A 26318-nucleotide genomic window follows, 5' to 3' on the forward strand; every position below is an offset into this window, starting at 1 on the left:
GATTCTTCCATCTCAGTGTTACCAGCTTAAGAAAACTGAAACAAAAGAGATTTCACAACTCTGCAGCAGCCAGACAAGAGAAATATTTTTCTTTAGAAATATTGTCGGTTCTGGGCGTGGTGGTGTTTTTTTGTTGTTTGTTTGTTTTTTTTTTGTTGTTTGGTTTGGTTTCTTTTGTTTTGTTTTGGAGTGATGTGGGAAAGATAAAGGTTTCATTAAAGGCCAGAGGTGATCTGCAGATTGACCGAGATGCAGAGCTGCAGTGGATGTATCACCCAGCTCCATTTTCAAAAGCTGCTGACCAGACAGGCAGCACAAATGACTGCCATTTTCTAAGGCACAGATGCAGGATTGTATTAGCTTAATGATGCTAAAACTCTGTTAATATCTTGGAAAATTTGACACCAAAACTGGCATTATCTTGTGCTTCTACAAGAAATATGACATTCATCTCAACTGGGAGTTCACTTCAGTTCATTCTAAGAAGAGAAGAAAATCATCTTGCTTTGTCACAGTATTATATTCTGATTTAATAAAAGAAAAGCCATGTGGACAAGATACACAGGAGTCAGTAGAAGTCATAGGTGTGCCTAGTTTATCAAGAAACCCAGCCCAGTATTCATACAGCTTGTTAAATGACAGTTATAAACATATATATGTGTGTATATGTATATATGTATAAATATACACCTATAAACTTGGTGCTGCAGGTGAGAAGGTTCATCAGAACTTAGTGACTTGGTAACCGACCGTACCCTGATCAAGGTCACTGTAGAATTCAGAACAGGCTGGGAATCTCCTAAGAATTCAAAGCACTCATCATCACTGCTAATTAGCTTCATACTACCTGCAAGCCCACTGTGACACTCCTTCACTAACTACATAGGGGATTTCTGAAAGAGTGGGGTGGTCAGACCCCTCTGACAACTGCTCAACTATCGATTCACCTGTATCAAAGCTGCCCCACATATCAAGCAAGACGGCCCACCTGTATCAACACTGCCTTGAAGACTTAATTTGCACTAAACATCTACCTCTGCAACAGAGCAAGGGAGATAACAGATAACAATGTACTAACTGTTGTATTTGAAATTCCCCTGTTCAACAGCTATACGAGTTGTTTGATCAACTGACCAAATCCTCACAAGTTCAGAAAAACAACTGAGAAAAAAAATGGATTACAAGAGGTTGGATTACCAGCAGCAAAACTATTAGTTGCTGTGAGGCAGATTTCCTTGCAGATCTCAGAGGAAAACAATGCAAGCAAAGGCAAGAGACAACTCAGCTGATTCTGCTTGCATCTCCCTTGGTATTCTGCCTATGTACCAGTCCTTGCAAACAGCAAAAGACTGTCACAGTAAAGCCGGATTTAAATCCCCGTGCTAATCAGGATGCACATGCAGCACAGACTGATGGCCCCTGGAGCACCTAAGAAATCCAGTGTGAAAGAGAAAGCAAAGATGACTTTGTATTATTGAACAACATGTATCAAGATGAGCAATTGATTGGCAGATCATTTGTATCCTGCCTTGACACAGCGAAAGCCAGGATCCTCTCTGCTTGTGAAAGATAGCCCAGGGATACAGATTTTCCTTGTATAACCAGACCAGATAATATAATAAAATCTTATGTCTTTTTTCCAGTGGCAAAACATATCCTGAACATATCCTCTGTACTTGATCATGGAAAACCAATAAAACCAGACATGATGCGACCAAGAGGTCCTTACTCATCCATCCCAAATTTCTACCAATGTGGAAGAACTGTTACCAAAACTGAAATTCTCATTTCTCTGTTTTGCATGGTTGGGACAAGAGGATGCATTTGTTGGACACTTTGAAATGTGAAAAACAGAACAGCTCTGCTCTAAAACCTTCCTTGTCTCAAAGTAAAAGCTGATGCTCCTTCCTGGTATATGCCAGAGCATGGGACGAGACAAAAAGCTTGCCAAGTGCTAGAGGGGAAGTGCTCACTGAAGCAGAAAAATAACTCAGTCATATATCATGACACTGATTCATTTATGTTCTTACATCTACAGATAGCACACAGAAAACAGTTTGGAGCTTGTGGACGATTAGTCAGGTGCTGGACTGATACATATATATATATATATAGCTAGAAAAATCTTTTAATTCCTTTTGCTCTGCTTCTGGGAAGCCCCTGATGCTCCAGACCTCCACACACCCCTCAGAAGTGTCAGCAGCATTTTGTACAACATCTGAGAAGAGCATACCATGGCAGGGGAGTACTGTCTTAGGGTACTACAAAACCCAGTGAAAACTTGCTCTAACTCACCTGCTGCTTCTGTTATTCCACATTCACCACTTACAGCCTACTCCAGTGCCTCACTGAAGTGTGTAGAAAGCTTTTCCTCAAGTTTAACCACATCATCTAGCCCGTGATTTCTTCCCCTACCTGGTCTATAAAGCAATGCTGCTCCCTAAGTCTTCTTCATCTCACAGTGCATTACAAAGGCTGTGATTATTCTCCTCATTTTACATACGGAGACACCGAGGAACAAGAAGGAGAAAACTAAGGACAAGATCCCCTGTGGAGCCAGTGACAGAGCTAGGAACAAAACTGGGTCTCCATGTCACTTCAGCAGCAAATGCATGAGATTCTCTTGAAATAATGACCACTAACGGTCTGCTCGCTGTTTCACTGGGAAATAAACATTTGCCATGAAAAAAACATTTGCTATTGTGTGCGTGTTCATTACCCAGAAAGGTTTGAGACAAAAATCACCATCTTTATGTCAAATCCAGAGATGACAGGTCTTGTGGGCTTTAGAAGACTCTAGGTAGTGCTGAAGACAAAGGGTGAGGGACCTAAAAGGGTGAATTTCAGATGTCCAGGTTGGTACCAGGGTTCGTAAAGAACAGCATGAAACGCAGCGGTGCTGTGATACCACCTGCCCCTCCACCTGCACTGTCAGAGAGCCACGGTGCTCAGCCATGACCAAGGAAATTCAGCCAGGAAGCTGCTTTGATCAGTGGAGCACGCCATGGGAAGGGGAAAAACTGGGCTGCTTGATTGTAACAGCGGAGCAGAGCTTGTGACGCTGCCCCTGCCCTAATATCAGAAAGACTGAGAGGGAGGAAAAGCTGCATGGCTATCACGGGCTGGCTGGAAGGGCAGATGTGAAAATGTGAGAGGGGCAGGGAGAACTTAAGAGGGCTTTGACAGACAGCTGGTAGCAACCTGCTTCGTGTAATGCTTCAGCTGTCTGTAATTCAATAGGCTACGAGATCTGTTTCACACCGCTAGCAAAGCTTTTCACTTTTGCACCTACCAGACAGCTAATCCATACCTATCAATTGCAATATCGCTCTCAGGAACATCTCAAATCCGAACAAGAGTTATAAGTGACAGAATCAAGGGAATCTGATTTTTTTTTTTCTTCCTCTCCCCTCCAGCTCTTCTGTCAGAGGAAGCACAACAATGGCAAATCTTTCTCATTCGCTTCCTTTCTACGCTGCCAATGGATCTTGGCAGAGAGAGCCTCTAAAGAAGTGCTGGGGATTTCACAAACTTCTGGTTGCCAGTAGATGTCATTATATACCAGCAGTGTGCCTGCCAGCCGGAGGCCAACGCTGAGAGTAAGAAAAAAAAAAAGTGATGTTTTCTAAGTTTATGTAAGTAAAAAACAAGTTACTAGTATCCTTGCACTGCTGAGAATTAAGCTGTCACAATGCACAATTAGTAAGTGATCTGGCTTTGAGCTGTTTATTACCATCTGCAGCTGTTATTCCGGGTCGCAGAAAACCACGGAATTTCTCTAAAGCCCTCTAATTATTGTTAAGAAAAAACTCCATCAAACCACAGTTATTTAGCTGTGCAGAATGTACTTTAACTACAGTTAAGAGGACTCAGAAATACTCATGGTGCATACCGAAATTGTTTGCGTGCACAAGAGGATTCAGGCCGTACTCGGAGCACTAAAGCAGACACCGACATTAATACACCTTACCCTTTAACGGGAAGACTCAGAAAAGAAATGACAGATACAAATTACTCCAGTGAGCTGCACGAAAGCCTGATGAAGCAGTGGAGGTGCTATTACACAGATGTGTACCATTAGACAGATATGTAAACGCTGGATGGGGAGGTTAAGTGCTGGGTGACCTTAACCAGATGAAGTCCTTAGCCAGGAATGGATTCAGAGGGATATAATTCCCAGCAGCAGGAAAAAATAAAAATAAAAATAAAAGGGGAAAAAAATCTGCAGATATTGCACTTTCACTTTCCATTACCAAGTCAATTTGAGCTATGCTCACATTATTTTTCATTCGGCAATAAACTTAACAAGATGTGAGCGCTAAGAACCATGCCCCGAGGCGGCGATGTTTCCACAGGCCTTGTCTCCGAGGAACACCAATTACTGGGTGATTGGGGTTTTGTTTTGTTTTCCAATTTCAAACTCAATAGTATCTCTGAACTTGGAGATGTTTTACCGTCTTGTTACTGACAAGATGTGCAGGCTGAAAGAGCGCTGCCTGCAGTCCCGGACCCTGGTGCTTCCCAGAGCCCTCAGTCTCCCCTCAGCCAGCCAGCCCCAGGTAAACAGAGTTATAATTGAGATATTTTGGACTTGATGATTATCCAAACACTACAGCAGCCCAAGCAATGCCTAGAACCTTCTGCAGCATCTTTCCTGCAACAGGGTTCAAGGCTTCAGTGGCAAAAGAACACAACGTCAGCTCCTGGAGTGATCATTAGTTTAGGCGTATGGACTAATTCTTAATCTTTGCAAATTCAGGCTCCACGTTGTATACATGCTCAGAGCACACGTTCTACTATGTCCTGGTTATTCTCCCTGCTTTGTATTGGAGCTGGTTTGAAGTTGAGGCTCTCACATTTGGCACTTACTTGAACTGCACTGCAGCAGCCTGGCCATGTACCTGGCTGCTCCTGGCCCAGACTCAGCTTCCCAACTTAGGCTTTGATCTGCTTCATCACCAGGGACCAGCTGGGGATCTAGGCTCCTGGCTGAACCTGGGTACTATCCGTGACCCACTCTGCTCCATAGCATGGGTGCCGTGAGATCCCTATGCTGCCGGCCATGGCATCTCAGCTCCAGTCTGCGTTTCCCTTGGGGTGCAGCCAGCCCTTGCTGCACCCTGACACTCAGGGACCTGACTCAAACATTATAGCTCTGCATGTCCAAAATTCCAGCAACTGAGCCCCTCACACAGCCCTTCTCATCCCCAATCACATCTCTTAAAAAGATCCAGGCAAAAGCTCTCCTTGCCCTCCAACCTGTGCAATATTAAGACTCCAGTGATGTTCTTTTTTCAGGTATTTCTGCACCCATTTTGCTTGAGCCCCAAGTTGCTGGATGCCAGCCAGCCCCGACCAAGAGGCAGTATGGTCATTTGGTAAACCACGCTGATGGCACAGTGCTGGGGTAAAGAAGTTACATGGCTTTTAGGTCAGACCTTTCTTAAATCCAGCTGCTTCAGGGCGAAGACAGAGAGAGAAGGGTTGCACGTAGATAGACTGCATCTAGCAGGGTGGATTTCCACAGCTTTTCCAGAAGCCCTAAAAATGGCAATATCTCCAGTTTGGAAGACACATAAGGGAAGGGGGAGCAAGACCTTTATTTGAAGGATATAGCAGGAAAAATATTCAAAGCCTGGAGGGAAAGAGAGTCTTCAGCCTCGTTTTACAGGAACAAAGACTAGCTGCTTTGCCCAAGGTCAGCAAATCTTTTAGAGCCAAGTTTAAAGCCCACATCTCCTGCAGCATAGTCCAGAGCCTTAACAATCTGCCTGCTTTTCTATGCTTGGTCTTGCAGTCACTGCATCTCTAATAAGCCAAGCCACTTCAGAGGTTTATATTCTCATTAGAAATCCTATAATAATCAGCCTGAATTTTTATCAGGGCAAGTCATTACCATGAAAAAATTCCAACAACACAAAACCCCCCACACATTTTAGGAGAACATAGACTTAATCTTCTAAAGTTGTTTCTCATATTCATTGCTGCGTTTGTGGTTATTAGCATGAAGGGAAACAGATAAGGCACAAAGGGAAAGCTCAGATACTCTTGGAAACACATTATCAAGGGAACTCCCATAGAGCACTGTAATCTGTAATGAAACCTTCATCCACACCTCTGCAGGAGAAGGTGGGTGCTCCTGGTTAGAGTTTTCTCCTCTACAGAGTGGCTTCCTGTGGAAAAAATCAAAGTAGCAATCACAAGACCCAACTTTTTCATCAAAAGCCTCATTCATTTTTCTCCCTGGCACCACACATTACTAGCCAAGCTATTCCGCATCCTGTTTCTCCACACACGAGGAGCCAGAGATTTTTCTTCAACAGCTACAGGCAGCATTGTCCCAAGCCCTGAACAGGCTGGGGAAACTTCTGTCCCCTCCAAGGCAATGAAGCTGTTGGGGAGGTTCACCAAGAGTTGAACAAAAAACTGTAAGAACAGCCAGCCCCTAGCCTATCTGCAGCAGCGGCCTCATAGGAGACTTCTCCAGCCTCCTGTCCTGCTATTGCACATCACAATTTAAAGTGACTTGCAGACATCCTAAAGCAGAGAGAATGTCTTTTGTACTGAATAGATCCTGACAGATGTCTCTCTTCAAAGAATTTGTATGAACTTTTTTTTTTTAAACACACACACATTTCATCCTCCAGAGCGAACTGCAAGGAGAATCTCCAGTGTATGAAAAGCAACTTCATTTCGTTCCTTTGAAACTTGCCATCAGCTCGTTTCATTTGCTTCCCCTTAGCTTTCACAATAAAAGAAGCAATGAAAAAATGAATTCCTAATGATGTGTCCGTACCACTCAGAGTACGACAGATTTTCACGTACCACTTCCCATTCTCACCTGCAGAGCCTTCTCAGCACCATTGGTTTTTAGGATGCAAGAAGGGTCACACAGCAATGCTGGAAAGTACTCTGCACCTTGCAAAACAAGGGTGTAAGATTTGGAAAGCCTCTAAATTAAACTTTTTATGGGGGCATTAAAAGGGCAGAGTGGCTTGTGACATGGATGGCTGTACCCCAGGAATGCAGACCACATACTGTACAGAACCTCTCTTGTCAAACGTGATTTACAAGACTTTGATCAAGTCACTGAAACTGTCTTGCTTGAAACATCCTTAAAAAAATGCTCTACAGCTGTTCTTTCTGCCCTCACTCCTCTCCTGCACCTACTCCTTTTGGAGGAGCAGAGGTTTGAAGATATGCGTTATAAGCTCTGCGGGACCTCGCCATCTGGTCTAGCAGATACCTGCTTGAATAATCTACAGAAGAAAGCCAAAACATTGCCTTTCATGGTGATCATGTTATAGTTTGGGATATTTTACCATGTAAAATCAGCTGCTTGATAACATGAGTGCATGAAAAACAAGTGAATAAAGACACAGCATAAACTTATGAACAGAAATATAACAGACTACGTGTAATGCCACAGGGATTAAACACTTCAAGGGCTGAAAGATGATGGCCAACAGCAGAAAATCAAGATCCAACACAGAGCAGTGGCAACGGAACCACACCTGAATAAGAAAATCCACCCAAAAGCAGTTTGCATGATCACCTGAGGATGCGTTATGTTATTTTCTGGTTTGGTATCTATGTGCAATTCCTTGGTCTGTACTTGCATGTTTCTGCACATAGAGATCAGCCTCCATCAAGCTGAGTTATTTAGGCCTGGCAGGACATGCTGGGCTGTTGCTTGTTCCATCACAGCAAATTTCTTGGTTTACAAAGTCACACAAGACCTCATGTCGACATGAATTAGGTTTTTAGCCACAGCTGCTATTATCTTTTGGTTTACCACTAATGATGTACTTGGCGTATTATGTGTTCTAATGCAAGCATCATCCTGGCTTTAACTTAGAGATATAACTGAGGTAACAGCCAGGAGAATCAAAGCCAGTGCCACTGTTGTCCTCCTGGAAAAGCACCGGATTTGCCCTCTAACAAATGCCTCAGACCTCACGTAATTGCCCTACACACAATACTTGGCAAAAACATGATCTGGCAGGTGTTTGGCACTAGCACAGCTGGAGAGCAATACTATAATAAGGGGATCGTTTTAATCTCATCATCTCAGTCTTTTCAAAGGTGTGATAACCTTCCTCTCTCAACACTTAGGATGGGAGCCTTGTTCCTACAAGAGAGTCCACAGCACATGCATAGCAAAGATTGCACGGACTGCAGCTGTTTGAAGTCAAATATCTCTGATCTAGTTTCCTAGCACTGGCCCATACCCATAAAATCAAGGAAACATAAAGCTGTCACAGCCGGAGTGAAAAACAAGAATTCATGCTCATGCAGCCATTAGAGCACAGCAGGCAAACAAAAAGGAGCCACATGAATCCTCTCCTTCCAGGTGTGTCACGTTCTCCTGTCTGGAAAGGGTCTCATTTCCTAGGCTGTCCTCCTTTTTCAGGAGGAGAGATGGCAATCAGCAACACAGATAAGCGCAGCCGATCGCCCTGTAGTTCTGGTCGCTTTCCTCTCATAGTGGCTTCTTCTGACACCAAGACACAGACGTGTCCTGCACCCCTATATCCATTGCACACAGACCTCCTGCAGAGGTGACCTCCCCACCACACCTACCACTTTCTGCTACTGAACACTCACCCTCACACCTAACAGCTGATTTTAAGATAATTTTTTATGTTCAGGAAAAAGTATACACAGACACATACACCATAATGTTCCCTTTAATCAAGCCAGCGACTCACAGCATATCAATTTTTGCTTTCCATCAGCAACAGCAATGACACTTGGGCACTAGTAGACATGCGGGGCACACACACTAGCTCCCAAATGCACATCCTCTGCAGAGGAGCACATGCTGCCTTGGCTGGTACATGTTCCAAATCAACAAAACAAGCTGGCCATCAGCTCAGGGATCTTTGTGCCTATACAGTCATTTGGGGCACTCTGAGTTGTTTGGCTATCCCAATCAGAGCAGTTCTGGGCAAACCTATTGTGTCTGGGGGGTCTTATTATTTTTTCCTCCTTCTGATCCAGACTTGCAGACCTATTTTTCCAGGCATGAGAATGCTATAGATGGAGTGATGTTGTTTTCCACCACTTTTTGCAGAGATCAGAACATAAGAAAACATGAACTTGCTTCAACTGCAGCACAACTTATATCGTAAACATCATGTTTCCCATCAGACTGCTGACTCTCACCACCTGCCAAGCACGAGCTGGTTTCCAAAGGCTGAATTCTGAGTCTCAGAGGCTAAATAGTGGCTGTCAGTGGGAGGACTGCAGGAAGATGGATGCAGAAATGTGCGCTTTACAGCCCCCATGTCTCTAGCCCAGCTCAATAATATTTCCTGCCATGAGCAACCCTCATTTAGATTGTAATTTCACATGACACATTACCACCATATACAATCAATATATCATAATCACAGAAAGAACAAATGAGGAGATGCAATGGCCATAAATGCCATGTTCTTGCTACTGCAGCAATCTTCCTTTCAGATCACAATCCACTATTCTTTTAAATTCCCTGAGCAATCGGGTAGCCACAGAATCCCTGGAAAACAGTTCCACAGACTCTTAAACCCATTTGCAGTATGAAGCACGACAATTTCCTTATTTCATCCCATCCATCTCCTAGACCCTCCTGTTGATCTTCTCATTGTACCCCACAAAATGAAATTTCATTTTGGAGAAGAGGAAAACTCCCACAGCCAGGTGCAATATGGAGTTACATGGGGAAACAGCTAATTGCCCTCTGCATTTTAGGTGTATAGCCTCATTTTTGGGGGGAGTGGGAAGCTCCCAACCAGAGTTGCCTGGAAATCCATGTCTTTTTTGATGCACATTAGTCCAATTATGCTTTATTTCCCATTGTTGATCACAGCTGAATACATTTTTCAAGATAGGTGATCCAGCAATTTTCAGTGGTGTTACTTTCTAACTTTAATTTTAAAACTCTAAGTCTTATTTCTCTATCTTAACTGGTATTTGCAATAAGAAAATACTCTGGCTTTCATCCTCCAGGTTATTAATGAAAATATCCAATGAAAAAGAAAAAAATTATAGCAGTCTCCTCGTGACCCAAATTTAATCCTGTTGAAAATTCAATAAACTTGAACTTATACATTCCGTTTGTTTTTCATCCTTCCAGCCAGTTGCTTTACTGCAGTATCCTCCATGAACTCACTGCTGCTTACATAAAACAAAGATTATGATTCCAATTTAATAGCGTTTTACATGTCCAGTGCACAAAGGAAACCTCAAAGAATATGAAGGGGAAAAGCAGTGAACACTTGAAAGCTTTTCTATAGAAGGAAGCTTAACTCAATATAAAACTTCCCCACAAAGATCCAATTGTATCACATCTATTGCATTCTGTGCCCTCCAAAAGTTACCTCCAAGCTAAGCAAGCATCTCTCATTTAATTAGTTCAAGAAAGGATTAGATCTTACCTTTTCTCCTTTTTCTCCTCTGCCATAGGCTCTGCCCTAGAAATGCAAAAAGAAGGTACATTTAATAGCAAGGGTGTCAAACTATGATGTAAATATATATTTTATCTTTTCCTTGATACCGAAGTGTATGTGTGTGCATATATATCGCTAATACGTATATACACACAATCACAGGATGGCTAATGTATGTAAAGTCACTTTTGGGGGCAAAATTCCTTAATAATAATTCAGTGACAGATTAAAATAGAAAGCCCATCCCCAATTCTCCTACTCTAGCACCAGAAAACACATCTTATTTTCCATTGATACAAGAGTCTGATACTACATTTCCAAAATCAAAGATGCTAACAACCCTGATTAGACTGAGGGTTAAAGACTTCCTTGCTTAAAACCTCAGTCTGGCATTTGCATTAAGCGCAGCTGCGGAAAGCTAGATCTTGGTTATCTGAATGTAAAGGAGTTGGGAGAGATTTGCATCTTCTTTGTGTGCAGTTGCCTCTTACTGTCCTCTGCTAGATGCGCAGCAGTGCTAAAACCAAGTACATCCAAGACACATATTTTAATTAAAATGCCAATACTAAGTTAATTATCAGCTAAATTCAAGGATGAACCCATCCATTCCGCCCCTGAAAGGCCAATGGGTGCTAGAAAGACCAGCTTCTCCCTGGTATAAAGGCCCAGGAAGAGAAACATATTAAACGGACTACACTAACACTGTGAGCAAATGTTCCATATAGAGGAGAGAAAGGCTACTTGTATTTCCAACTCGTTATCTAAAAATCATTCTATTTCTTACTTACTGACTCTCCTTTTTCTCCTCTGAGTCCAGGAAGCCCTTGACTGCCACTATCTCCCTTCAAAAAGAAGAAAGGTTGTTGATACCACAGAGATAACCACAGGCACAGAAATAATGGACAAAATTTCCTCTTAAACCTCCCATTGCCCTCACTTGTGAGCTGCATCACGTTGGTGTTTGCATTTCTCAGTTAGGTTTTGGTTGCTTTGTGGTTTTGTTTATTTATTATTTTTTTATTTGTTTTTGGAAAGCAGTGCAATGAGGGCTTGGCTGAGATCGTGGACACTTCTGTTCCCACTAGCCTCTACTGAGATGATTTCAGCTCCTGCTGAAAGTCCAGAAGGATGGGGTGGACTTCATTGCATTTATACAGACTTGAATGCCCAAGCTCTCTGATTTTGCACTCTATTTTTCATATGAAAATACTGTTGGAACCCTTCAGGGTGCACTAGCAAGGTGTAGAGCTCTCTATTGTGAAGTACTTCAGAAGTCATTATTTTCTGTTAAACCTGGGAAGAACTTAGAAAGTTGGTTTGCATAAGACCTAGAGGGTGCGCACCTAAGATGTGAAAAAAATGAACCGGTAAATATTGTCAAGACTTCAGAGTTATTTTTAATACTTCCAATTTCAAAAAAAAAAAAAACACATTGTTTTCATTCACATCAGATTTTCGTGATCAGCCAACTCATCCATTCCCTAGCAGAAAGGTACAACACACACAGTCACTCTCATTGCTTCCGCAAATGGAAATAAAAGAAAGGCAAGGTGTAAAAAGATAGTTGAAAACAAAAAAAATCAAAATGTACAAATTATGATTGGTAGGGAAACAAAAACTGGAAGAACAAGTATATAGGGAGGAACAGTGATCAATCTAAACCCCGTCAAAACTTTTTCTTCTCTTGTTTCTTAGGAATCACAGAACGGTTTGGGTTGGAAGGGACCTTAAAGCCCATCCAGTTCCAGCCCCCCTGCCATAGGCAGGGACACCTCCCACCAGCCCAGGTTGCGCAAAGCCCCATCCAGCCTGGCCTTGGGCACCTCCAGGGATGGGGCATCCACAGCTTCTCTGTACAGCCTGTGCCAGGACCTCACCACCTTCTGAGTAAAGACTTCATTCTGAATATCTAATCTAAATCTACTATTTCTTAGTTTAGAGCCATTTCCCCTTGTCCTATCCCTACACCCCCTGACAAAGAGTCCCTCCCCAGCTTTCCTGTAGCCCCCTTTAGGTACTGGAAGGCCGCTGTAAGGTCTCCCCAGAGCCTTCTCTTCTCCAGGCCGAACAACCCCAACTCCCTCAGCCTGTCTTCATAGGAGAGGTGCTCCAGCCCCTTGATCATCTTTATGGCCCTCCTCTGGATGCATTCTAACTTGTTCAAGTCCTTCTTGTGCTGAGGCCCCAGAGAAAAAAGGATAGTTTTCACCCAGGAAAAAGAATAGTTGACAGATTAAGGAAGGAAACAGACAGAGAGCCAAGGAAGACGTACCGTTTGATAAACATCTATTAAATAGAGAACTAAAGACATTAAATACTGCAAGTGCAGAAAAAAATTACCTGAAAATTACTGTCATGTACTCCACAGTCTTAAGACTGGAAGAGGGACCAGCTGAGAATATACACATTACTTAGACCTGTTTAAAGCTATTTTTAGTGTTGCCAGTCACTCCTTTGAGTCCTCCTGCACCAGGAGCTGCTGGAGAGCAAAAGGCTCTACCTGCCTCCTGCCCGGTTCTCACCCAGAACACATATACCAGAAACACGCTGTGCTGAGCTTTCCATCCATCATGGACAAATACAGTGTCACTGTTCCTTGTACGTGCCTCAGCTGTTTGTACTGCCCATTGACTTTTGCTTGTAGGGAGTTTAGGTGGTCTGGTGTAGACATGGTATCAGGCTGAAAATATCTCAGACCTGGGACAGGAATCTTCACCTGCCACAACAGCAGTAAATCCAGTGACCCCTGCACTCCCCAGGTCTTCCCCCATGGACTGCAAAGATCTAATTTTTTTTAGCTCAATTCATTTTGTCCTGATCTCTGTCCAAAAAATGTGCTTAGCTGCACCAGACACTGAAATATTTGTCAAGATCACACTTTCTTTTCCCCCGATGCAGAGAGACTTTTGAAAGCATCCATATCAGTTTTGCCAAGAGGAAAAAACCTCACAGAGCAAGTAGCACATATGCAAAAAAACAGCATTATAGTCAAAGGCAGGTAAACAACACCATTTCTACAACGTGGATGGAAACCGATCCCACAGAGAAGAGATTTTCCTTAAGCTCAGAGCACAGACTGATAGCGGTGCTAGAAGAGAGCAGAAGCCCACTGACCATCAGCCCAGTGCCCCAGCCAGCCAGCCTGGCTGCCTCCAAAAAACGCAGCATGGATGGCAAGTATAAAAGAAAAATAAATTGAATTAGGATGTTGTTAGAACCTAAAACTTATCAATGAGAGCCAAGTTCAAGCCAATTCTTCCAAGGCTATTTCCTGTGTTGCTCTTCCCCAACACCATCCTTTACTGTATCTCCCTCCAAAATACATACAGTGTGTCTCCACACAGAAACCCCAGTTTGGCAGCATGGATGAATGAAGTAAAAATGTTCATCTCTAAAATGTTTTTTTCCCCACTTTTTCTAGTAACCACAAGCTCCTGTTTTGCCCTGGGTTTTGAAAGACAAATTAAAGAAGAACAGAAACTCATTATCCTCCCATACTGGGTATATGCTTGGAATATTACCCCAGTCAGATAGCACCATAGGAAAAGCCTGTCCAAACATCCCCCACCAAAAGAAGAAATATACTGTGGGAGCTCAGGATAATGGAGCCTGAATGCTAATCTCTTTGCCTTCAACCCAGATAGATGACTGCCACGATCACTTTCCTAAACAGACCCTCAAACTGACTTAAAAAAAAAAAAAAAGGAAAAAAAAAAAGAAAGAAAGAAAGAAGAGGTATCCATTACTTCTACTTTGGACAAAGAGTGAATAAACCACCAGCTACTGCTAGCCCAGGGAAAAACAAACAAATAAATAAATCCAAGACAAAACAACAATAACAACTACCTTAGCCTAGACACAGTGTTACAGTCCTCTTCCTTTTATCAGCCTCTCCAAAGATCTCCTTTTGGGGCTAGGGGATCATTTTGTTTTCTAACATTGATCTCCACTGCTATTAGTACCCCCTGGTGGGACTCATTTCTCAGGTGACTCACACCAGCTGCATGTTGTTTTTTAGAAGCAGCTAGATCAGCTGCTTTCCTGGCTACTTATATGTCCATAAAGTCTCTTGTGGGGTATTTCTCAGTACCAGCCTGTAAAATACTTCTGGATAATGCCCAAGTGCCTACAGTCCACTTAAATATCCCTTGGGCTCCAGTTATTTAGGATTAGATTTCAGCCTTGCAACTCACCCCCAATAAAGAGATGCTCAATTATGTTGATGTCTATAGAGAAAATCATGACCTCTGACTCAGAGTCCTGACATCGGTGTTTCTACCTTTTTCTGATGATTTCTTTCCTTCTTAATTAGTTTACTCCCACCTCTCCATTTAGTCAATTAATGCTTAGTCTTTTCTTATGCTGTACTTGCTTGCTAGCATGTTTTAATCAAACCTAAGAGTATGGTGGATATGGATATAATTTATTTTTTTTTTTTTTAGCATTTCTTGAAGCCACAGCTAGTGGATTTATGTAACAAATAGAGATCTTCAGTATTCATTACCTTAAAAAAAGCTTTACAGCCACCCTCATTACACAACAACACAGCTTTAAAACACAACGCTAGCCCCTTAGAAATGAGGAGACAAGCTGAATGATCGTGACCATATTTTGAACACTTCTACCACATAATGCAGAAGCCAGTCATTTCTGTGGGGCCTTGGCCCACCTCATGGTAATACTGGGGAGCTGCAAATAGCACCCGCTTTCTTCTCCATTGCCAGCATTTCAGTTGGGGTGGCTCAGTAATATACAAATAGGAAGGAGGGTAGAGAAATTTGTCCCTGCACAGAGAGCAGGGACTGGGACAAAGCTGATCTTCAGCAAGCTGGTCTTTGGCTGGCCTATGCAAGAACTGTTGTCAAGGGCTTTATATATTATTTAATCTTCGCTAGTCAGGAATCAAACCTATGGCTTGCCTTATTTAGCAGATAAAGAAGCTAAGTTGTCTGCCTCAAATCATCAGTTGTTTATACCAGACTGCTGTCAGAGCCATTTAAGTGGCATCATCCCCAACTCTCAGAGCCTGTGACATGGTCCTACCTTAGTAGCATGCGAGTCACGGAGCACTGCATCCAACAAAAACTCACGCACATCTCCAGAGCCATCGAGTCACCCACCTGCAGGGGTGGGACAGCCATTCGGGGATCTGTTAAAAAATGCCTCCTGCTGTGTTGCTTGGACATAGCCTGTTATGTAAACAACTAATACCTCCTACGCTGCGCCGTGCTGCACAGTACAGACATCCTCGCCAGTGCGCAGACCTTGTCAAAGCACTGAAAGACAACGGGATGCTGCTGCAGGGCGCTTTTATTATAACCCTCATCGCCCTCCTGCAACCTCCTCACAAGAGTCATGGCTCTGCCATTCTTCAAAACAGCCCTTTATTATTTAGGCTGTCACAGATTAAAATAGAAAGTTGCTATTTATATTCCCACAAGGAAATATTTTCTGCAGTTTCAGTCAGGCACATCTGAACACTAATGCACCCGTGCTCTTTATTGCCAGCAGAAAACATACCCCCAAACACAGACCCTCTTTACTCAAGGTTTCTCCCTGCAGGCAGAAGAGCAAAGCTTGTCCCAAAAAACAAACTAACAGAAAACAAAACAAAACAACAAAAAACACTGGCACCACCACAACAAAAACAGTGCTGAGGATATCTGACCTTCCAAAACCCTGAGATTTCTCCTCTCCCCTTTCACAATGTTTCAACCTTTTGCTGGGATGCGGTGAGTTTATTCACCAGTTTTAAATTCAGTGACTGAATTTGCAGAAGTTATTCAGGTGGAAACATTTTTGAATACAGATTCTTCTCCAAAAGCTGTTTAATCACACAGATGGTGAAACTGGGAACCACCAGCACCACCAACTTTCACCTCTAAAGCAACGTGAATCTTTGTTTTCTTCCAGTACAAGTGCTCTCTTCTAAGTCTGTTGTTTCACAGCTCGAACTGGAGCCAAACAAGAAGGAGAATGCCTGTATGTTGAATGTACACAACACACGCACATCAAAGAAGCTTGCAGAACACGCAGGATAATATAGAGGTTGCACTGTGAAACTTAAAGCAGCCATCACAACCATTCTCCTACCCTGTTATCTAGGAAGAAGAGCACTAGGGAAAGTGGCCTGTATTTAACACCAGCTCATGACTCAAATGCGCTCGTTAATAACAGATTGTGGCTAATCCCTTGCCCCAGTCTCAGGAGATACTGTAAAGAGTAACTGGGAGGCTGCTACCTAACCTGCAGCTATCTAGTGCTGCTGAGCAAGGCTCAGCACAGAAGGGTTTCCAGGTGACTCATCATGAAAGCTGTGCATGACCCAGCGAATAACAGGAGTTTGCAAAAACACCGGTTTAGAACCTATATGAAAAGATTTTGGAACACATTTATTCTCAAGTGGCAACAGAGGCTCAAATGCAAGCCTAGAGCAAAGATACGAGTCAGGCAGAGTCCCCAGCACTCCAAGGTCATTGAAAAGTATCTGAACTGAGTGATATGTCAAATCGACACTTATTTCTCAAAATCTTCAACTTCTCTATTTACTCTGAAACTGCCTTTTTTTGTTGTTGGTTTTATCAGACAGATGAACTAGCACATCTTACTGACCTTTTGGCCTTTAGGACCTTCAGGGCCTATTGGGCCTCTCTCCCCCTAAAGAAAAAAACATGATTAGTCAGATAGATCTCGTCATTATATAACAAAGAAGGGACACAATCCCACAGTTACTGAGGACAACAGAAAGGTTTTCTGGTTTTAGTGGACAGCAGGCTGAACGTGACATGTCCTCACGAGCATTGACAGTGAAGTTGGCTGCTCAGAAGTCCCAGTCACAGCCAATAGAAGCAATTACGTGATTTTTAAAAGGTATGAGATCTTTCTTAGTGTGGCTATATTTACGTCCAGAATTTCTTTGTGCTCAACTGAAGAAAGATGCACACGTCTGGGGTGGATAAAAACAACCACTTTGTTTTCCAAGGTGGCTTTCAAGACTATCAGCACGATCAAAACTGAATTAAATAAAGATAAAACACCTGGGAAGATTGCCATTACCTCTACAGACATCCCACCATCTGGTTCTTTCTATGAAGTGCTTACCACCACTAGGTCTCCAAGCACTTCACAAACATGGTATTTCTTAAAACTCACTTGCATGGTATCATTATTTCCAAACCCATCCACCATACCAGAAAGAAAACACACTCTACACTCACCTTTTCTCCGGCAGAACAGGAGCAATTGACGGTCTTGAGGTGGGCAACTTGCTCGCTGCCAACAGTGGGCTTCACTTCCACGGGAGGTGCTTCTGTCAGGACCGTGACCTGGCACTACATCCAAACACTCAAGGTCAGGATGAAGACTTTGATGCTAGAAAACTTTCTCTTCCACCCACTTTAGAGAAACCACATAGGCATTACTGCATAGCTAAATATGTTAGGAATGAAATCCCACAAAAGCCATTCATTCGAGCAATGGGAGAAAATGTGGCAAAATGAACAATGAATCTCTTTAACCAGGATCGAGGGGAGAAGAGTGAAAGGGGAGTGGAAGTGACTACTGAGAGCTGGGCACAGGAAACTGAGCAGCAACTGGCACTGTGTTAGCTCTTCCCAAATAAAACCAGTGGGATTCATGCTGAATATTTCATGCTGAATTTCTGTTGTTCCATCATCATTTCAGGGTTTTGTTTCCCATGACATTTTGACAGGGAAAAAGTGACTTGGAAACTTCAAATTCCTCATACTCATCCCTTTACAGTTCTCTTCTGGCACTGCTACTTTACCAATTATATAGCTAGGTTTGATTCACCGTCATTATAAAAATGATAAACCCACACTGTCATATATTTCCTGGTTTGTGTAATAGATTTCAATGAAGAGTGTTCATGTGAAAATGAATTAATGACAAAAAGAAGCTTACTGGTCCAGAGGGAATGTCACAGCAGGTCTCCAGCTCAGCATGCCGAGAATCACAGTAAATAACCATCCGCTGAAGATCAAACTGGAAGACAAAGTGCGGCAATAGTCTCAGAGACAGTGAATTATTAAAGACCACATGTCCTTTTGTTTGGATACACACAGTGCAGATGAATGCAAATAAAAACCAGATGGGGCTAAATTCATGGCGATTCTGTGACTCCCGTAGTCAATCTCTCTCTTTCTCTCTCAATAACAGACCAATATCTCAGCATTCTTCAAGAGTGCTGTGTTAATGAGCCCCTGAATACGCCTATTAAAACTGTGATGCTGGTTTTAATACAATAAGGAGCTCTGCTAATCTCTGTGCCCTAGCCAAATTCCTGTCTGGGAAGACATATTTTGCCCACCTATATCCTTCCTAGAATTTCATCTAGACATAAGGTTTGTTTTTCTCCTGTTGCGTCTTGCATCTTCTGACCATTTACCCCTGTGTGAGAAATGCTATTAGCACACTTAATATGCACATCCCATCCTTGTTGTGCAGCTAAGAAATATTACCTACGTCTCAAACCACCCATCATGCATAAGTTATACCAGGTTAATGCAGCAACCAGACCAGCGTGCAGGTTTCAACTTAAGTTCAATTGGAGCAAGAGCCATTTAATATCAGCTTTATTTTCCAAGGAATAGAGACTATGTCGTGACTCTACTTAGTTAAAAAGATTTATTTTTTTTTCCCCATCCCTTTCTGTCACAGGTGGAAACCTTCATAAGGCCAGACTGGACAGAAAAATATCTTTATGTGTGTAGCTCAGTACTCATTTCAATCGTATTTATGGATGATTTTGTCTCTGATCTTAACTCTTGTGTATCCTGGGACTAGACAGAAAGATGAAATGCATTTCTCATTTTTAATCCCTTTTACGTAGATATTGACAATCTTGCATAAAAAGGCCAAAAGTCTTACACACGATGAGATGTCAATCTGTTTCAACTATGCAACACAGGTAATATTTCAGTGATGCTGCTTCTGGAAAAGGGTCATTTACAACATAAACACCCCAAAATACAATCACATGCTGCAAGCCCAATACTGAAAGTTACACCAGTTCTAATCGCTACGCGCAGTACTTACATCAATGGGGACGCTATCGTACAAGCGTTTGCCAATCACAGTCTTTCCCTGAATGTCGATATTTTCCCTGTCCTCAATAGGCAGCATCTGCACCAGCTTGCAGTCTATGTAAAGCGAGACAGCCGTTGACTGAATGCTGAGGGCAATCTTGTGCCAGCTGCGGTCAAAGAGATCACTGACTCGTGCGCTGCGGAAGACCACTCTCACGGCATCTTTGGTGAGCCCGACGGCATTGTACTCCACTGCTTTGTTCTCTCCGTCCAGACGGATTGAGACCTGAAAACAGACAGAGGTGATTTTGCTAAGTAGGTGTACAGCCTCCTCCTTCCTCCTGCCTACTTTCCATTCCAACTGACACCCCAAAGGCAGGGATGTGGTTAGAAGCTGACCCAAAGAGCAGAGGATGTTCTTTTGGATGAGATACGAAGTTGGATAGGGAGCCTTGGATGAGATATGAAGTTGGTTAGGGAGCCTATGCCTGTTCTAGTAAACAGACAGGGCAGGGCACAGGCTTGAGCACAAACCCTTGATCATCCAAAGCCTTTCCTCATGAGCATGCTCCCTGGCATGGTTTCATCCCATGTCACTATGATGCCTCCCAGGCAGTGCTTGGGCATGGTTGGGTGCTAGCATGTCAGAGACATCTCCCCAAAGGTATGTAGACAAAGCCGAGCCTGTTTTGGATCCCTTTAGCCTGTGCAATCCTCCACTACTCCCCAGCAGGCTCTGTGCTCTTTAGTCCCCCTCACATGTCCTCAACCATCCCATAGGGCATGGACAAATCCCTCATTTCCTGATATGCAAACAGTCTGCTCCGCTGTAGCACTACCCATTAATCCAGACATTTTGAACCAAAACACACAATAATGATTATGCCTTAGGCTCCAAGGAGACCTAGGACCATGTTATTACACAGTGTGGACACAGACAAGCTGTGTAACTTAAAGTCAGTACTGAAGATTGGTTCCTGGCCTAAATCATTTAATTAGAAATGAAAGAGACAATGCCTAGTGATGCAGGAAAGCTAGAAGTTTAAGAATAAATGGCCTCAACTGTCTTCTTTTCAGAGTAAAATAATCAAGTGTAATGCGTAAAAAATGAAGTCCTAAGTGACCACTCTTAGGCAAAGCATTTTCAAATGAGTGAAAACGAAAGTCCATTTCAATCCTGTATTAAATCACGCCACTCCATTTGATCACTGCAGAATCAATATCTTACCATTGACTCCCTCCATCTTTCTTCCTTTACATGTCTCTGCCTTTCTCTCCCCACAAGCCATTCCTAACAACATCGTGCTACACATACCCCATGTTGCAAGCTATGGAGTGGGTAAACATAGGTTTTTGAAGACGTTATACCCTTAGCTCATTTACAAATTGATTTCCTCTTTTATCGAAGACAGACGGTTACTGGCAAGCAGCAGGGAATGGAGCAGAGCTCAAAGCCTGGGGAAGCAGTGGTGCATCCATGAGCTGCAAAGCTGGAAAGAGTTTGGCCACATTGGCACCAAGCTGTGTCTGATGGAAGCAACACAGGGTAGGCTGCCTCCAAACCTGACACAACATCTCCATGCAGCTGGGCACTGTGCTGGCTGGAAATGCCGTCCCAGACCAGTGCTGACTTAGAAGTGTCAGCAATCTGTAAGCTAACCAGGTCCACAAACACATAGTGGCCAAAGTTCAAGAGAATGTGCATGAAACAAGGCTCATGAGGCTCTAAGACACTTTTGGCACCACAATTGAAGGCGCTTTTGAAAATATTACTGAGAATCTTGAGGTTTTTTTTCTCTCCACATCTAAGCAGCTCAAATTTTCAGCTGTCTCCAACAAAACATACAACCTTGAAAAATATACAACCCAACCAAACCACCTCCTGCTGAAGCACACTCAAATCTCTAAGCTTAGTATAATGCTAAGAATGCTAGATAGGAACAGACAGCCCTTTATTCCAACTTTAGGGCCTCATACCTGTGGTATGCCGTACTTGTCAATAATCTGCCAAATATACCAGTCTTCTTTTCTGGAAGCCTTCCGGAATTTGAAGGTAGTTACAAAGGCATATTCATCAGGCAGACCTTGTGGAAATACATCCCTGGCACAGGGAGGGAAAAAGAGAGCAATGTATTAGGCTTAGCAGTGTAGAGCAGAATTTCTAGAACTGCATGTCCCAGCAATGCTTCCCAAAAGTATCATGTCGTTCCCACAAAATCTGCTGTATTTGGCAGCTTAAAAAAGATGAACACAAGCTTGTGTCCTCCAGGTGGTTCTGTCCTTGAGGAGCCCTTCTCTATTCCAACAACAAAGCTCTCAAGTTAAATAAGGAACAGTGAAAAGCTTCAGTCTCGGATCCATCCTGTCAAGGCAATTGATTTTCACCTGCTGATTCAGTTCATGCATTCAGCAAATCATCCTGTTCTTCTCTAGACGCACTGGGGACCTCTGAAATCTGACAGTGGGCAGGCATGCCTGAAATCCTCTATAAATGTACCAAATTATAGTAACAAATACTGTGATATTTCCCCAAAAATAGGCACTACACCTCATGCCTGCCCAAGGGTATTTTCCTTGGCTGGTGGCCTGGGAGAACAGAACCTTCTCAAATCACACTTTACAAATACCTTAGGCAGAAATTTGGTCATTGCAACACCATGGTCCATGCATAAGTCTGAATTAACCAAAACCACTGGTACTGTTTGACTCAGCCCCAACATAAGAACATACCAGAAATGAGCTGGACAGAAGGGATAATTAACCCAAAATCACAATTTTTTTCTCACTAGGCATAAATGGACATCTAGGAATGAGAATGAACAGAACAAACATACTCTCCCTCTCTCCAACTCTTTATGATTTCTCTTTATGCCCTCTTTATAATGGTGCAACACAATGAACCAATTATTTTTCTATTTTTTTATTGCATTCATGATTTTGCAAACTTTGCTTATATTGCCTCTAAGCTATCTCTTTTCCCAGTTGAATAGTCCCAGCTAACTTCATTGTTCCTAATGCCCAAGACAGCCTGCTCCTCTGATTACTCCTAAATAGGCCCTTCCTAAATATCATGTCTTTGCTTCCAGACATCTGAGCAGTCAGGCATAAGCACCCATTAGAAAAAGAACAAAAAAAAAAAAAAAAGACAACAGCAGCAGTTAATAAAGAGCAAAACAGTGAACAGAGTTACACTTAAGGAATACTCAACACAGTCCGTCGCTATGCAGAAACTGGCACAGTTAACCCAACGGCATACAAAGCTAGAAGCTGTTACTGGAGTTTAAGGCAAAAATCTCATCTTCAGAATTTCCAGAATGCTTTGTTTTACATTTACAGCAAAGGTTGAAGGCCAAAATATTCAATCATCTTTTAGTCAGTACTTTGAATTTCCTGTATTTTTAGCGAAGTTTAAATTTCAGAACAAGTATTACTGCGATTTTTTCCACTACTGTAGTTTTTGCTATATAAAAAGCCCATGGAGACTATGCATCATTATAAGCTGGTCTTCCCACTGCAGGCATAGGCACCTTCTGGAGTCTTCCAGCACAAGAGAAAACTAAACCAGCTCCTTCCCTTTGGAGAGCAGACAAGGCTGTCTTATTTCTCAGTAATAGGTATTCATGAACCATCCCTCCCTGGTCATGGATCCTCCTCATGCCAGCATCCATCTCCCCCCTGGTGCACAAAATAGCCAGACATTCCCTCCCTTCACGATGAAAGAAGAAGCCTGTCAGTTGTCACATGGCAGAGCTGCCATGGAGAATAAAACTGGTATGACTGGGGCACTGAAAACCACCAACAAAAGCTAGGGGATATTTGGCAAGAGGGAGCCAAGTTGGTCACATCAGCCCTTCCAAGAGGGCACCCAGCCAGGTCTCTTGAACTGTTGACATGCCCTGGTGCAAATTTCCTGTCAAATGGCTTTGGACACTCATTGTCTCCATGTTTGTCAGAGAAGAAGAAGCTTTTGTTGGCTTTTAACATCATCGACAGATCAAGAAACTTCAGCAAGGTGGTAGGTTGACAGTTGAAAAAGCATTTCTTATAGCTCCATCCTCTTGAACATTTCTACATGAGAGTGCTGTTTGTACGGGGATTTCCCTGTGGCTCAGCTCCTAAAGCTCTGCTGTTTCAGAATAGATGCCCAGTGCATTTATCTTCACTCACTCCTCACCACCTACCTTCATCATCACAGCCAGGTTTAGTCGGCTGCGTCCCCACCCATCTTTTTAGGATTCTGATTTGCCTTTTGGGCACAAGAGAGCCCTACTGACTTACTCTTCTAGCTACACCTCACCACCAACTCTAACCTCCTACAGAATGAAAGCAAAGCAGAGACATGGCCCCTCAGTTAATCCCCAGGTAGCACAGGGTAGCAGTTACAGGTCTGGGGGTGCTTAGCTGTCCTGGTCCATAACACATTTGCTGTCATCACATCAACAGCAGCTTGACTCTTGCTTTCTGTGCTGCCTTTCCTTGCTGATTTTGCAACTCCACGTATACAGGCGTGCTTCATCCCTAGTACAAATTAAAGGCAGTGTCTTTAACTGTGGCTTCACTGCTTTGCTGAGCAGGTAGGTCTACGAACATGTGGTTGAAGTTAATCCCTTGTGATGATGTCGTGTTGGGCCTGACAGCCTACAACCAAATCTGCAAGAGCTGATTGCTGGCCTCTGAGCTCAGAATGTCTCTCTGGATACTTCTGATCTGGAAACAGGAATAACACCATGCAAGCTTAAATTCAGAAAAAAAAAAAAAAAGGTTTTCAGATGCTTAATGCCCACAGAAATAACTGAGAATTAGGTACCTAAATATCCTTGTGAGTCTGGCCACACCTCGTCACACAGAGGCTGACAAATGGTCCATTGGGTTGACTTACACTGATAGAAAGCTATAATGACCTATTACCTGTCAACCTCAACTGATTTTTTAAGGTGCTGAAGAACTGACTGCAAGTACCAGACAGAAAAAGGCTCCCTGCCAAAAGCAAATCTAAAAACGCTCTCATTGCTTTGAAGATATGATAAAAGCTGTTTCTGAAGTCCTTGGTCCTTGCATCTTTTACAGAGATGCATTACTGCATAAATAACAGCACCCCTTCTTATGAGCTTTCATTTCTTTCCTCACTGAAAAGTGATCTCCAACTAGAAGCCCAGCTTTACTCGGGAATCCAAGGGCAGGAATTGCTGTCCCCAGGTATGTTTTACTTCCTTCTTTCACTCAAGGCTGAATTGAACTGATGATCCATATTATGGAGCTTTGCTGGATGGCTGGTACCTACAGGGAGCTCTCTGTCGGCTCCTTGGTCTATAACTCTGACAACAGGATGGATTGCACAAGAGCTCATTATAAAACTCCAAGACATGGGAATCCTCCGGTGCTGCAGGTTGGTCTAAGAGTTAATTAACCCATCTCCAAGGTCAGGTGAATCACAACGTCTACAAAGAAGAGATGATAATGACCAGGCAGGAGACTCTCTTAGCCATTTTCCGTTTACTCAATATATCCTCCTTCTTACATGCTTTTGTTTGGTATACGAGCCTACATCTGTAACAATCAGAGTGATATCCTACATCTGTAATAATAATACAATGGAGAAAAATAAGATTATCGGTTCTTATTTCAGACATTGAATGTAACGGTTATTAATAAGGTGTTTGCATTTGGTGAGGAAAGGACATAATTAATGTACCTGCAAAATCTGACCATTTTCACCTCAACTAAAAACCACTAACCACTAAGCAGGAAGAGGAGGAGGAGAATCAGAAGAATCAGAAAAAGAGTGGGAGGAAGGGAAGGGAAGGGAAGGGAAGGGAAGGGAAGGGAAGGGAAGGGAAGGGAAGGGAAGGGAAGGGAAGGGAAGGGAAGGGAAGGGAAGGGAAGGGAAGGGAAGGGAAGGGAAGGGAAGGGAAGGGAAGGGAAGGGAAGGGAAGGGAAGGGAAGGGAAGGGAAGGGAAGGGAAGGGAAGGGAAGGGAAGGGAAGGGAAGGGAAGGGAAGGGAAGGGAAGGGAAGGGAAGGGAAGGGAAGGGAAGGGAAGGGAAGGGAAGGGAAGGGAAGGGAAGGGAAGGGAAGGGAAGGGAAGGGAAGGGAAGGGAAGGGAAGGGAAGGGAAGGGAAGGGAAGGGAAGGGAAGGGAAGGGAAGGGAAGGGAAGGGAAGGGAAGGGAAGGGAAGGGAAGGGAAGGGAAGGGAAGGGAAGGGAAGGGAAGGGAAGGGAAGGGAAGGGAAGGGAAGGGAAGGGAAGGGAAGGGAAGGGAAGGGAAGGGAAGGGAAGGGAAGGGAAGGGAAGGGAAGGGAAGGGAAGGGAAGGGAAGGGAAGGGAAGGGAAGGGAAGGGAAGGGAAGGGAAGGGAAGGGAAGGGAAGGGAAGGGAAGGGAAGGGAAGGGAAGGGAAGGGAAGGGAAGGGAAGGGAAGGGAAGGGAAGGGAAGGGAAGGGGCAGCTTCAGCAGGCTGTTCCAGACAGGAACAACCAGCCAAGCATCAGGAAGTTCTGTGAGGTGGCAGCTGGGATAAGGACCAAGCCAGGCTAGAGCCAGATCAGGCAAAAGGAGATTGAGGGATGTACATTGCAGAAGGAAGCCTTTGGAGTTAGGACCAGAAGAAATAAACGGAGGACAGAATGGGATAGTGAGCCAAAATCTTGTCATTAGCCAAGACAACAGTGAAGAGAAACATGTCTGAATAAACCAAACCCAAAATCTGGGGCACAGAAGATCCACTGAGGAGCCATGAGCAAACAGCAGGAGAGCCCCAGCTACCTGAGCCGTGGGGAGAAGCACTAGCACTAGACTAGTCCTCAGCCAGCTAGAGAGATCTGCAGCGACCAGGACATCAGTTGC

The 26318-nt window shown here is 43.4% G+C and overlaps 1 protein-coding gene across 2 annotated transcripts in view; it reads right to left on the bottom strand.

Moving 5' to 3' along the window:
- The window catches only part of COL22A1 (collagen type XXII alpha 1 chain), a 235502-nt gene that overhangs the window by 116838 nt on the left and 92346 nt on the right, over positions 1-26318 (bottom strand). For both annotated transcript variants that reach the window (XM_080578502.1, XM_080578501.1), the window contains 7 exons: positions 21458-21581; positions 19491-19766; positions 18357-18437; positions 17651-17764; positions 17046-17090; positions 11222-11275; positions 10422-10457 (listed from right to left, as the gene is read on the bottom strand). In XM_080578502.1, the coding sequence (XP_080434628.1) occupies positions 10422-10457; positions 11222-11275; positions 17046-17090; positions 17651-17764; positions 18357-18437; positions 19491-19766; positions 21458-21581 (730 nt within the window). The remainder of the gene's footprint in view (positions 1-10421; positions 10458-11221; positions 11276-17045; positions 17091-17650; positions 17765-18356; positions 18438-19490; positions 19767-21457; positions 21582-26318) is intronic.

The sequence above is a fragment of the Anser brachyrhynchus genome (genome assembly GCF_964034855.1).
Source record: "Anser brachyrhynchus genome assembly, chromosome: 2".
Lineage (NCBI taxonomy): Eukaryota > Metazoa > Chordata > Aves > Anseriformes > Anatidae > Anser > Anser brachyrhynchus.